The sequence below is a fragment of the Sphaerodactylus townsendi genome, linkage group LG02, assembly GCF_021028975.2.
Source record: "Sphaerodactylus townsendi isolate TG3544 linkage group LG02, MPM_Stown_v2.3, whole genome shotgun sequence".
NCBI lineage: Eukaryota > Metazoa > Chordata > Lepidosauria > Squamata > Sphaerodactylidae > Sphaerodactylus > Sphaerodactylus townsendi.
This window is the reverse complement of record NC_059426.1, coordinates 125140368-125154505: the sequence shown is the minus strand read 5'-3', so window position 1 is coordinate 125154505 and position 14138 is coordinate 125140368. Positions and strand designations below refer to the sequence as shown.

At 43.2% G+C, this 14138-nt stretch overlaps 1 protein-coding gene across 2 annotated transcripts in view; it reads right to left on the bottom strand.

The window, feature by feature from the left end:
• LTK (leukocyte receptor tyrosine kinase) overlaps positions 1–14138 on the bottom strand; it is a 145527-nt gene that overhangs the window by 65082 nt on the left and 66307 nt on the right. Inside the window, exons 5-9 of one of the 2 annotated variants that reach the window (XM_048484174.1) lie at positions 8244–8383; positions 6383–6520; positions 5546–5695; positions 3564–3664; positions 1050–1216 (exon numbers count right to left, since the gene is read on the bottom strand). In XM_048484174.1, coding sequence (XP_048340131.1) covers positions 1050–1216; positions 3564–3664; positions 5546–5695; positions 6383–6520; positions 8244–8383 — 696 coding nt within the window. The remainder of the gene's footprint in view (positions 1–1049; positions 1217–3563; positions 3665–5545; positions 5696–6382; positions 6521–8243; positions 8384–14138) is intronic. The other variant, XM_048484175.1, reaches the window with a different exon arrangement.

The window sequence follows — 14138 nt, the reverse complement described above, 5'->3', positions numbered from 1 at the left end:
TGAAGAAGCCCAGAAAACCCACAACAGCCAACATTGAAAGTGATGCTGTTTGGGGGGTGGGTGGGGAATCTACCCTGAAACAGCATCATTGTCCATGTTGTTTAAACTAGGGACCCCAGATTCTCTCTTTAAGGTGGATTTAAAAGGAGAATCTGGGCTCCCTTGTCTAAACAATATTGAAAGTGATGCTGTTTGGGAGGTGGGGTGTGGTCTCTTTCCTTGAATAGACTTTCAATGTTGTTCAAACTGGAGAGCCCAGATTCTCCCCTTAAGGTGGATTTAAAAGAAGAATCTGGGTTCTCTAGTCTAAATAACATTGAAAGTGATGCTGTTTCAGGGTGGATTCTCTCTTTAAGGGGGATGTAAAAGGAGAATTGGGGCTCCCTAGTTTAAACAACATTGAAAATGATGTTGTTTTGGGGTGTATGCCCCCCTTTCCAACAGCATCACTTTCAGTGCTGTTTAAACTAGGGAGCCCAGCGTCTCCCTTTAAGGTGGATTTAAAAGGAGAATCTGGGCTCTCTAGTCTAAACAACATTAAAAGTGCTGCTGTTTCAGGGTGGATTCCCTCCCCCCAAAAAACCAGCATCACTTTAAATGTTGTTTAAACTAGGGAGCCCTGGGTGTGTTCAGATTTGTATGTTTAGATTTGTGAGTTCTATAATGTGATGGTGACTTTGAGATGACCTGGTGCAAAAAAATGTTTTTTGGTCATGGTGGGGCAGGGCAGCCTTTGGTTGTGGGGGGGCGCCCATACCTGCCCCCCGCAAAACTCAGATTTTGCACCGGGCTCCATTTTCCCTAGCTATGCCTCTGCTGGACACAGAATTGAAGCCAACAGCTCTTAGAAGTGAGAGATGGTAGAAGGGAGGATTTTTCCTTAAACTATTTTAGGATGGGTTTGGGCTTGAACTGGAAAGTGGACTATGTTTATACTGACATATATAAGTTTACACATACCATTTGATCACACTTGGACTGGATTATCCTCCTCTATAAAGCACTCTGTTAACATTGTAAAAATATCCTGTTTATATTGTTGTGCTTACCGCTTCTCAAGCTCTGGCATTTCTGCAGTTATGAGAAACCAGTTATCACTCCAGCTTCCTTTCTGTTCCCACACTAGTGATGAAGCACTAATGCCACCTGCCTCTTCTAGAACAGACAGTGAGATGGTGCCATTATAGGGGCCAAAAATGCCCACTGAGAATTGAACCTAGCATGGAAGGTGAAAGAAAAAATAAAGTGTCAGAAAGCAATTGTGATGGAGAACTTTTTCACTATATAAATCAGATTTGAAAACTGTAGACTTTAGTGTATACTCTCTAAATGGGCCACCATTGCATGGGATACAATACTCAAGTTGACAAGATTCCTCCAGCTTTTAGACTGTAATATGCAAAAAAGTGAAGATAGAAAATGTGTTCCCATGATCATACATATTAACTCCGGGGTGCTGAATGGCTAATACATTATATTTTTCTTGTGATAAAGGCCATCGGACTATATTGTTGTGTGCCCTCAGTTCAGGGTCCATGAGCCCTGGGTCCGTCGTGTGCAGGAGCCCTGCACTGGGCCTCAGGCAAGGCAGTTTCCTGGGTTTTATCAGGGTTGACTCTGAGGTGCCTGCTCAGCATCTGGCTTGCCCTGGACGTGGGCACCTGAGCTATGATTCTCCTCTCTGGTCCTCCAGCCCCTGTGTTTATATTGCCTCCCCCAATCCCTTAGCCCCACCCTGCTCCCAGTCTCTTCTGCTGGGCCCTTCCTGCGTCTGGGCCTTTAAACATGGTTCTTCACACTTCTAAGTCAGCCTTTTGTGGGCCTGCTCCATTCCTAGCCTGGAAAGCAGTCTCACTCTGCTCAGCCTGGGATGTCTTCTGCCATGACGGGCCGGACTCAGGAAAGAGTGGAAGCCGCACAGCTGCCACAGCTCATTGCAAGAGCAGTCCACCACCTGCTGTGCCTTCCTGTTGCTGTTACCTTGGCTGAATGTGCTGCTGCCTGTGGACTTTGGTAAAGTGTGCTTCTAGGGTAGGCCACATGTCTGCATTGTGGGGTGGGGAGGACAGAGGCTGCATCTCCAGACATGTATTACATGGATGATTTTGTGTATATGAAGGAAGACTATACCTTCTGGTTTTAGAAAATAATTCCAAGTACAATAATACTACCAGCCTGCTATCCAGACTGAAGACAGAATAGCTCCATATTGTATAAAACTGGGGACCAAACCAGGAGTTCTAGGCGGAAGAAACAGAAAATAATTCCATTGCAGCTAACAAATGTACTTTGTATTATGCTCACACAAAAATATTTTGTACATAGCTAGTACATTTGTACTTTGTACATTTCTTCTTTTTTCCAGCCTGGTTTCACAATAAATAGGTAGCTTTATTTGTTTGACACCAAATAGGTAGCTTTATTTGTTTGACATGATATGCTGCCAATTCATATGGATTATTGAGAATTGCAGTGCTGAAGCTTATCACATCTTGTCTTTTTAAAAAAATGAATCTTCCATGGGCACAGGGGTGATCCGGGAAAAACGGTGGCTGCCTACTGAGTGAATGGCAGTCTGAATATAAGTAATGCTAATAGGGAACGAAGATTCACAGGATCCCTTCCAACTACTCTCATGAAGACAGAGGCATATCTATGGAAAACAGCACCTAGGGCAAGCACTGAAAGCCCCTCTCTGCCTTCCTTCACCTGCATGGCCAGGTCCAGTATTCAACTGCGTGTGCCACCCTCTGAAATCTGTGTGGATTTAGGAGATGGTGCATGCAGTTTAATGCTGGGCAGGGCCATGCTGTGTCCACCGTTAAACTGCTGGCTTGGCCTTGCTGGGTCCAGCTTTATATTGCTGCCTCTGAAGTCCACTGACTTCACAGATTCTTCAGAGGTGGAGTCAGCAGTGCAAAGCTGGACCTGGCCAGACTAAGGCCACAGTTGAATGCTGCGCTCAGCCTGGCTTGGTCCACTTTTAATCTGTGGGCTCCACCTACAATGTCCACGTGGATGTTGGAAGCAGAGCCCACAGTTTAAAGCTAGACCTGTCTGGGGCTGACTGGAGTACTTGATGGGGAGGAAGCTGGGCAGCTGAGTCTGCTTCTTTCAAGTGACGCACAGGGCACGCCCCCTGGCTGCTCCACCCTTGATATGCCTCTGCATGAAGAACCCCTGAAATGAGATCATGGTTTCTACCTGTGCAAGTGGAATAACTTTCCATCACAATGGAATCTCTTTTGCAGAAATTTAAAAGGGAATCCTTTCCTTCTCCATTTTATATCATCAATCTATTCTACCTCCCATCCATGCAAAATTCTGCAACAGGCTCCACTCTGGTAGCTGTACAGATTAAACAACTGCACATACTTGCTTATTTCATACACATTTATCCTCTTCTTCCAGACCAGACTACCTGAGATTTCTTGAGAATGGAACCTTGGATATTTATCATGAGATTTCTTTCTACACTGAGGTTAGGAGAGCATATTGGAATGGGTGATTCCCACCAATTGCTTAGAGAGGCAGGAACAATTTCTTCAAGAGGGCTAATGTACCTGATAGACTCCAGAAGCAAGACTTGCTGGCAGACTGGAACTATATGCTTGGGCAGCAGCATCTGTGCGATCACTGTCTGCATGCAGATAGAGCATATGACCTGAAAAAGATGTTTTAATTGGATTTTTGTGGAGGATCTGGGGATGGATTTTGGTTGAACTCATAGAAAAATTATACATCCTGGGATTCACTAAAAGTTGTTGAAAAGGCACAGCAGATTCTAAAAAGTTCTCACTTCATGAGTGATCCAGAACGTTGATTAAAAATTAAAAAATCACAAGCACAGCTCCTTTCACTTAGAAGGGAACAAGATGTGCAGTTCTCCAGGATTCTCCATCCAGACTGGCTTTTTGTCTTTATTTGCTCCTTTCTCTGGGTGGCTGCCACATCCTAGTCTTGTTAAAGAGCTAGTATTTCAGCACCCTTTAATAGTGTCGCCATTAAAAGGGTTCACTATGCAACTGCATTCCCCATTTGGCTCTTCACCCTACCCTCAATGGTGATTAACAAATGCACTTGTGTCTAACATCAGTCCGTCTCCCTATGGCTTCTTCCTATGTGTCGTTCATGTCCATTCATACAAAATGTGGACCCAGGATTGTGCAAGGAATGCCTATTTGCACAACACATCTGAATAAGAATGCCAAAACGCCTGTTTGAATAAATTACAGCAAACTCCATCTAACATTAATATTTGATTTATCGCTACCTTAACCTCAGGCCAAGCCTGATCTTGTCAGATCTTAGAAATTAAGCAGGGTTGACCCTGGGACATATTTGGATGGGTCACCTCCAAGGAATACCAGGGTCGTGACACAAAGGAAGGCAATGGCAAACTGCCTCTGAATGTCTCTTGCTTGCAAAATCTCACTGGGGTTGCCATAAATCAGATGGGGGGTGACAACAAACCAAACAAAAAAGATGTTAAAGTTAAGGATAGGTTGTTAATTCTTGAAGTTGAAGCGCTCTGAAAGAGTACACCTTTGGTCAGATCATATGGTCATTGTTGTCATTGGAAAAAAAAACCCTGAAGTCTAAGTAGTTTGCTAAGAAAGCAAAGTCAGAACCTCTTGCTTGTGGTCCAGGTACTTTATATCCCACTCTCTTTCTCCTCCCTAACAGTGAAGATCTTGCCTTTCATCTCTTTGCTTTTTCTTGGGCTAGGTGATCAGCATTTCTAAAAAGCAGGCTCATTCCCCCTTCCTCCTCCATCTTCCTTTTGAGTCCTGTTAATATGGAGGATGCAGTGGTGTACCGGGGCCCAAATGGTGCCTGGGGGCATGACTGCCTCCCCGCCCCTGCCCCTGCCCCAGGCTCCCTGTGCCCCACTTACAGGAGGGTGGCTCAGACAGGGGGCCCCAGCAAGTCAGATGGGCACTGTGGTGGCAGGCTGGCTCCTAGGCCAGCCTGCACCATGGTGCCCACCTGGGTGGCCCATTGCCGTGCCCCGCCCACCCTCTCGGCCTCCCTGTAGGCTGGCTTTTGCCCTCCCCAAGGCTTGGGAAGGGCAGAAGTCATCCTGCAGGGAGGCCGAGAGGGTGGGCAGCCCAGGTAGGTGCCATGGTCTCCCGCTGCCATGCCCCACCCCCGCCTCCCTGCATATAATCTCTTAATGATACTTGAGGTTCTCACATGCTATTAAAACAGCCCAGGAAATGGCAGGTACACTCATTTAGAGGTTACGTCTGTCACTCCTAGTCCAAATGGCAGATTATGACAATAGCACCCATGTGTTTCACTAGTTGGCACCTTTTCTGCAAGTTACCTTCCTGGCCACTTCTTGTAAAGCCTCTGAGGTGCAGACTAGGGGCCATACTGGTCCTGTTGTAACATGTCCAGACTCACTGGGATCTTCTAAGAGGCCTTTATCAAGAACTCCACTAAGGAGGGGAACATGGTATGCAAGGCCAATCTGGAGTCACAAAGATCCCCTCTGGTTCCTCCTGTTTTACCTTCTGAAGAATGGCAAAGAGGAGCATACCTTCAGTAGCATGCAAGATAGAGTCTTCATTCAGATCCTTTTGCATCTTTGAAAAGTTCTTAATTGACCAGGAAAAATTCATGTTGCTCTCCAACGTCCAGCCACAGGCACCTTCCTCAAAAGAACAGTGTGCTCCTTCTGGGAGCTCTTCTGTGAAAAAGAGTTGGGTTGGGGAACAAAAATCTGATTATGAAAAAAAGAGAGAATGAGTGTTATGCATGGAGCTAGATTTTCTCTTGTTGAGTTTGGCCAGGAAGCAAAAGTATGCATGGTCTACATTCCTACCAAGACATGACTCGGTCTCATTTCATCCTGTTCTATATACAGTGCCCTGTAATTTAGAAATAATTGCTACAACCAAGTTTTTTAAACTGTAATTATTTATTTTTGTATTTATATTCTTACCATCTGTTCTTATGCAAGGTCCTCAAGACATATTACAATAAAATCAAGAATGTTAATTACAAAGTTTTATAAAACCACAGTGTCATCACCTCAAAAAACAAATGTACAGTTGAAAGGTCTTGATGGCTGCATCCTGTAGAGAGATGGTACCTACCTACCTGGGAAGCAGCTGTGGATAGTAGCAAAAAAAGAGAGGGAGAGCTAGGACCCAGAGCAAAATGAGACATTGAGTGACTTCTTAGTGGAGCGGAGAAGGGGTAAGGGAGTGATTTAGCTAAAGGCACTGCAGAGGGTGCTATCCAAGCTGCTTTCCCCGTGGCCTTTGTGGATTAGAAAAGCAGGAGGGGGTGAACTTAAAAATAACATAATTAAGCTGACACATAGAAAACTCCTGAAAGATACAGCAGGGAGAAGGAATAGATTTACACTCACCACAGATGGATCTATCACCTTCCTTGGTGGAGCAAGCACTGTCAAAATCACACACCTGCAGGTGGCTGACGCATCCTCCATGAGGGCAAGGGCCCTTAGAACCCTTGTTGTATTCAGAAAGATGTGGCTCATCTTTGTCTATAGAAAAAACAACATAAATAGGAAGTCCAAACAAAGGTCTTAATGGAGACTGTCAGTGACCCATTATGAGCTCTTTCTTTTTTAATCATGTGACAGTAGAAGTAGTGGAAGATGGTGACATCATGAATGGGGCTTCATGATGAAGTGTGAATTCTTGTAACCAGCACAAACAGAAATGAATACACCTATACCCAAAGGCTCTTGCAGAATTGGCACAGCACCCTGCAGAAAGGAGAACTCATTTTGCAATTTGGATTTGAGGAACTAAGCTGTTCCCCAATCTATAAAACCCCAAACAAAAAGACACTGAATATTAGAGGGCTAAACACATTTTTGGATTGTTTTTATTGCAAGCTGCCTTGAGTCATTGAGATATGGCGGGGTATAAATGCATAAATAAATACATTTTGTGTTTTGGTCACTTGAGGTGGTCACTTGAGGTGATTATGAGGTGGTCACTTGAGGTGGTCACTTGAGGTGGTCACTTGAGGTGATTATGGAAATGGTGGTCACTTGAAGTGATCACTTGAGGTGATTATGGAAATGGCTGTATTTAAATTCATATGGAAATGGCTGTATTTAAATTCATATCTGATATTAAGTGATTAATTTAGGATAGCTGATTCACACATGCAAACTATGATACAGTCACAAAGAATAATGAGCAAATAAGGGTGAACCAGCCCTAATTCAAGGGCTATCATGTGTGAAATAATGAAAAGTTACAGAAACCAGAAAGAAACCCTTTTTTAAAAAAACAGGCTGTCATACAGATATTGATTTCTTCACTGAAATTTGTATTTAGAGCTAAAAGATATGTTTTTTCTGGACAGGCAACGAATTATTTCAGATTCAGAAGACAAATAAGTAATTCTTAGAAGCTCAGTCTGTGGATAACAAAGACGTGACCTTTGCAGGTGGTAGATTTACACTCCTTCTTGCCCTAAGATTCCTTGGAATGGCCACTGCGTTATCAATACGAAAAATTTATTACCTATTTTTTACATACCATCCCCCAAACCTGTCATCATATGTCTTTGCGTCTGCAATTTACAATTCAACAGCATGTTGATAAATCTTCTGGTTCAGCTAAAATCACTTGCAGTCCCCACTTATAAATTTTGCACTAAACATTTCCCTGGTATAAGAATTTAAAGCATCTGACTCACAGCAAGAATAAATCCCTTACTTAGGATATAGTTTTTAAAAATAAAAAAGGAAAGGAGACTGAGAACAGTCATAAAGGAGAATTATAAAATCTAATAAAATTAAATTATATCCGCAAAACCAATATGCTTATTTTAATTCCTTGTAAACCTCCACTAAAATTATATTCCTTATGCTTATAATTGATGACAAATGCCAATTTACATTCAAATGAATTTGGACTTGATTCAATTTGTACTTGTTTTAATATAGGAAAATACTTACATTTACTTATATACACATTAATGCTATATTGGCATTATTACAACATATGGACAAGTTTGACATTATCTTCATTTTAAAAGACCACTAAAAAGTTTGGGTCTTAAGGATTCCTTTCTGCAAATATAATTTTTATAAAAGTAACTATCAAGTTCATAAGCACATGATTTAGTTCGAATGTTGCAGAGCTTTGTTTTGGATACATAGCCAACCCTCAGGTTGTTTTTGCCCAATGATTATATGAAACAAATCTCTGGACTTCCCAGATCTGAACATCTATATGAAGACGTACCATGAAAGCAATTGTTGAATTGCAAAGAGCCCAATGCCAAAAGACCAGAACTCTTTCTTCCACAGTTTGAATACAGTAGGGTGATCTCAAAGGGCCTGTCCATTCTTCCAATTGAACCCTCCAGAACTTTCCACTTCACCCTGCAAACAATCAAGAAATTATCATGCTAATAAAGTTTAACCTTTATAATGTTTCTGAGTTTCAAAGTGGCTTCACCTTACAGCATCTCAACTATTCTTACAACTCTGTATGGTAGACTGGCATGATGATCTTAACACTGAAGACAGGGCTAAGGAGCTAAGGGCTAAGACAGGGCTAAGGAGGGCAGCTTGCTTAAAGCTACCTAGATTTGAACTTCAAACATTTTAGCCACCAAAATACATCAGCTAGCATAAGGAATACAGAACTTCTCAGAAACCACTGTTAGCCATTTTGTTTAAACAACCCTCTAGAAGAAAAGTCATTAATACAAACATTATTTGCAATAGCAAATTAGCTCACAGAGATTCCAGTTTATCTGTTGGATGATTTTAGCAAAGTTAAAGCTTCAGTTTCTAGTTAGTCAATCCCATAATGCACACATTCATCTCACTATTGCTGGTAAAGTGTGGTTTAGTGGTTAAGAGCAAGTGGATTCTAAAGATCCAGGATTTCCCAAAGATCACTCTGTTCAGTGAATGCAAATCTACTGGTGGTCCCCAGTCCCAAAGAGGTCTGGTTGGCCTCAACCAGGGTCAGGGATTTTTTGGCTCTGGTCCCAACCTGATGGAACACTATGTGTGAAGAGACCAGGGCTCTGAAGGACCATATGCAGTTCCTCAAGGCATGTAAGATGGAGTTGTTCCACCATGCATATACTTGAGGCAGCTTCAGCTACAGATCTGGAGGCCTCCCCCATCTATCAACTCTTGAACATTGAACTGTCAGTATGGTTATATTACTGAGTACCCCTTGTTGCATACTTTGAATTAGAACAATTTAGAAGGGTCATCTCTTGATACAATGTATTTATTGATGAAATGTTTAATGTTTTAAATGGTTTTAATATTGTTGTACAAGCTTGAAAGGGAAGAGGTGTGACATCAAAATTGATACAAATAAATAACAAAATATCAATAAACAAAAATATTTCTTAATTTTAGAAAACAGTTTTATGGTAAAGTTACAGTGCTAGATCTCATTTTTTATGCAGGAAGAGATCAAGTCTTGTTATGTCAGATTTGTTTCAGATTTCAAAGCTAAACCCTTCTCTGCAGTGGAATAACTCACTGATCTCCTGGAATGCAGATGGCTGACCATTCATGAACAAATTAGTGTCATCAGCAAATTTATAAATCTTACATGCAGTCTCAGCCATCCAATAACCCCAAAGAGATTAGGTTAAACAAACCCAACAAATAGTTTTGCAGGTACAGTGAAAAGGAAAGAACAGACATGCCTCATAGATTCCCTCTTTGCAATGGAACCATCCACCACCACTGCATCCACCACTTCAAGGCTGGGGTAAAAAACCCACTTTATTACAAAAACTATCCCAATAGTCTGAAAAAAAATCTCAGTTCCTGCCTTTTCCATTTTGAGTGGGATAGAAGCCAAGCATTTCTCATGGTTTTTACCACAATGCAAAACACCTGAACCAAGAACTTCCATTCTTGAAGTTTCTGGAGTCTTAAAAACCTTATTCTCCACTAGCCTACCTCTACCAACATGGAGATTTTTTTCTTAAAGTTTATAAAACAGGCTTAATATTCTATTTTATTCTTAGTGATGCAAGGTATTGAAAGATAGTGATAAAGCATAGCTCACTCCAACTCAATAACTTTCTTAGCATTCCCAAGGTTTTGCTATTTTATGCCTGCATTCAAAAGTAAACTGGGCCTGTCTAAGCTATGGTTTCTAGCTGCAGCTGGTCATCAGCGAGAAGGATGCGGGTGGGGGAACATGTGTCCTGTCATCATGTTAACATACAACATCACTTCTGGCCCCCCCAAAAAGTGGAACCATAACATCAGGATTAATGTTCCAGGATTCCCCAAAATTCTATGGCCTCCAACGTTATGATGTCACTTCCAGTTTTCACGAGAAGTGATGTTGTGCACTGGTGCCTCTGCATTTCCCCAATTCTACCTCTGCCAGCTCTGAAAACTGCAAGGAAAAGGGGGAATTGTTAGGAGGCCTCCCACTACAGCAGAAGCCCTGGCTTCCCTATTGCAATCTTGGTGATTTGCTTGTTCCTGTGGGGTACATCTGCTCACATATGAAGCTGTCAGTTACTTTATGGCCTAAGGTCTGAAAGTAGGATTGTCAGGCAGGGGAGTCTTCACTCTAGGACACCTCCACAGGCACTGATCAGCCTGCTCGTGTGGGACTTGTCAACAGCAAGAGGTGGTATAGACCTGTGTCGCCAGCAACATGTTGATGCCACTTCTGGTGCACTGCCCTCTAGCTTACTGTTATTATGGATTACCCAAAATCTTAAAGGCTAATATTTTGGTGTAAAAAGGTGAGGGGGGGGGGGCTGAAATGTTTTCTGAAAGACTGCCTCAAAACCCCACCTTTTTTCAATTGTATGACTCCCGCATACAGCAGTGCTTAGTAACTGCTTTTAGTGTCATTTTCCAAATGAACAAAAATGTCCTCTGTCTACTCTAGCTGGTCAATCATGTAGCCAGCATAATGGCAAATTTGTCTATGAAATCAAAACAAAGTGAGAACAATTCTTTTTACTGGTATTCAGAGTGGGAATGTTTTTCTACATTATTGCTGAAATGGCCAGCAGTGTTTTCAGGAATTGATTTTTTAAAATCCCCCGCCCATCAAGCCAGTGTGGTACAGTGGATAGAATGTTGGATTGGATGTAGGAGATGCAGATTTAAAAACCTATTCTGCCATGGAAGCTTGCTAGCTAACCTTTGGCTAGTCATATACTCTTACGCTAACCTACCTCTCAGGTTATTGCCAGGATAAAATGAAGGAGAGCTGAACAATGATGATTATCAAATCCCAGGTGAAGCCTGGAAATCTCCTGGAATTATAGCTGATCTCCAAACCACAGAGATCAATTCTCTTAGAGGAAATGGTAGCTTTCATGAGCCAGTCCCTGGGTACTTACCAGCAGAACCTGAGGACACAGCGCAGCCAGAATTGGCTGCTTCTGAGGAAGACAGAGCCAACACCCAGTCCTTCCCTGCCTGATGACATACAGGTGGAGGAACCTGCAGATCCTCCTAGGGAACCCAGTGATGAGCCAGCTGTGCATAGGAGGCAGAGTTGTAGCGAGGGGGAACAGTGTGTGGGGCACGCCTGTGCCCTGCACCACTGCCACGCACTGGAATGCCCCTGCCATGTCCCTGCACTGGCGCATGCCCGGTGCGTCATGCACACACACACACCCGCTCCCTTGGTGCTATGCAACTGATAAGAGGCAGAAGCAGAGGTTGCTACTGTAGAAGCACAGAAGGAGTGCTTGTTTGGCAACAAGATATGGGAAATTAGAAGTCTCTACATCTGATGAGGATTAACTCCTGGCAGAATCCCAACACCTTGGACAAGGTTCAGCCTTGCTGTGAGCTTGCTTCTGCCTGTGTGCAACAAGTGTGTTACCTGTCACTGCTGTGTGCCTAGTTCTTCGTTGATTCCTAGCCTGCTCCTTAGTTCTACTGTGCCTTGACCTATTGGACTGTGACCTGACTACACCTTGCCTGCCGCCTGCCTTGACCCATTGGACTGTGACCTGACCACCTTGTGCTTGTTGCTTACTTTGCCCTGCAAGGCCAGACCTGGCTACACCTCTGCCTGCTGGCAGCACAGTAGCTTTGAGGCAGAGGCCCCATGTCATTCTACCTCCACTGAGCTCTCTCCAGACCCTTGACTCTGCCTTCCCCCATCACCATCCTCAAATTTCCAGGAATTTCCCAAGCCAGAGTTAGCAACCCTAGAATGTAAGCTGCTGTTGAGTCCCCATTGGAGACAAAAGTGAGATAGAAATGAAGTATATAGTACTAGCTTCCAGCAGAACAAAATTCAGTGGAGGAGGACTTGCAGCAAACAGATCAAGATTTAAAGAACACATCTGTAGTAAAACTACTGAAAAAAATGAATTTCTTTGACATTCCGAATCAATAGGACTCTGCATGCACTGCCCACTATACAGTGATCTCAACAGGGTTTGAGGTGAATGCAACCAGATTTTCTGTTGCTAAAAAAGAATAGGGGTCCCCTTTGACCACACATAAAGGCTAATTTGGGGTCTATTGGGCTTGCATATGCAAAATCCACCTGGTACAGGGGAACTGGATGAGACTAAATAAAAAAGCCATCTGGGGCTTTTTCGCACACACAGTTTGTTCTTGAATTAAGGCAATCCGCATCAACATCCTGACCTTTTTGTTGCTGTTTCATTGCTTGAGATCATTCACATATCACCAGGTTGTTGTGGATGTTTTTGTTGCTTCAGAAACCCTTTGGTTGTGCATTGCCCTAGAATGCAGTACAAATGAGAGTTCTGATTGGCTGTTGTGCCGTCCAAGGGCGTGTTCCATGTGACGCTTGGCCCCCGTCATCACAAGCTAATGAGCTAACAAGTCAGCTTGATTTCACTATCTCAGTGTACCACTGCGTTGAGAATTCGCTATCTCGAGATATCGGGGCGGCGTTGGAAACAATGCACTGCATGAGCGACCATGAGGAGGGGCGGGAGGAGAGTGTGATGGAAACGAAACAGTGAAATGTGCGCGCGCAACTGGCAAGCTCTACCGCATCCTGATTGGTTGGAGGAAATCGCATCACACAGTGGGCGTGATCCCTCGCAGTCACTTGTTCTAGTTGCGTTTTGCACCTAGGCACCAGATTGTGGGGGGAATCCGTTTTATCCAAGAAAGTTGCACAATTATCGAGCGACAGGAAAAATGTGAGACAAAGGCTGAAATGAGAGACAGATTAGGGGTCGAGGCACATTACGGCTCAAGTGTGTGTGTGAAAAAAAGGCGGAAACTGTGATGACCTCATATATTAAATCAAGAACAAACTATGTGTGTGAAAAAGCCCCCGGATGGGCTTTCTTTTGACTAAGTCTGTTATTTGTTCCAGTTGCCAATATTTATGATAGCCTCTGGAAACATAATATTGCTTGATCTCATCAGGTCTCAGAAACTAAGTGGGGTCAGTACTTGGATGGGAGAGAAAGGCAACGGTAAATCATCTCTGCTTTTTACTTGCCTCGAAACCCTAAGGGGTTGCTGTAATTGGCGGCAACTTGATGGCAATTCTCTCTCTCTCTCTCTCTCTCTCTCTCTCTCTCTCTCTCTCTCTCTCTCTGAGGGAAAAAGAGCTGCCTATCTTTTATGCCTTATCCAACACCTGTTTGAACAGTACCACAGATCCCCCAGAAATGACCCACCACTTTTTTCTCTGTGCTGCTGCTCGTATCTTAGGCTCTGATTCACCTTTAGATCACTTTGTTATAGTTATTGCTGCATAGCAGTCGTAGCACTGAGTCACTTTCCATTACCACTATGGTAAATTATATCAAACAGCTTCCAAAATTTAATTGTAAGTACATTCTGTGACTAATATAGACTCTCAGCACTCAATAGAGTGTGGGGCACTAGCAGTGCTAACGTGCTTTTCTCTGCAATACAATTGTGTGGTGTCTGGGGAGTAGATTCTGCCCTCTACCCAGTCATGGATAGGGGAAAGGGAAAATGTTGCAGTGCCGCAAAACCTCAAAGCCCACAGGTACAGGATTGCACAAAAAAGGCAACAATTGCTTAATTGAATAATTCTCAAGCATGTGAAAATTCAGTAGCCAGACCCATTAAAAATTCGGTAGCCAGACCCAGCATCCCACTGTGACCCCAAGCCAAACAGTCATATCACTTGATTTCACCATCCAAG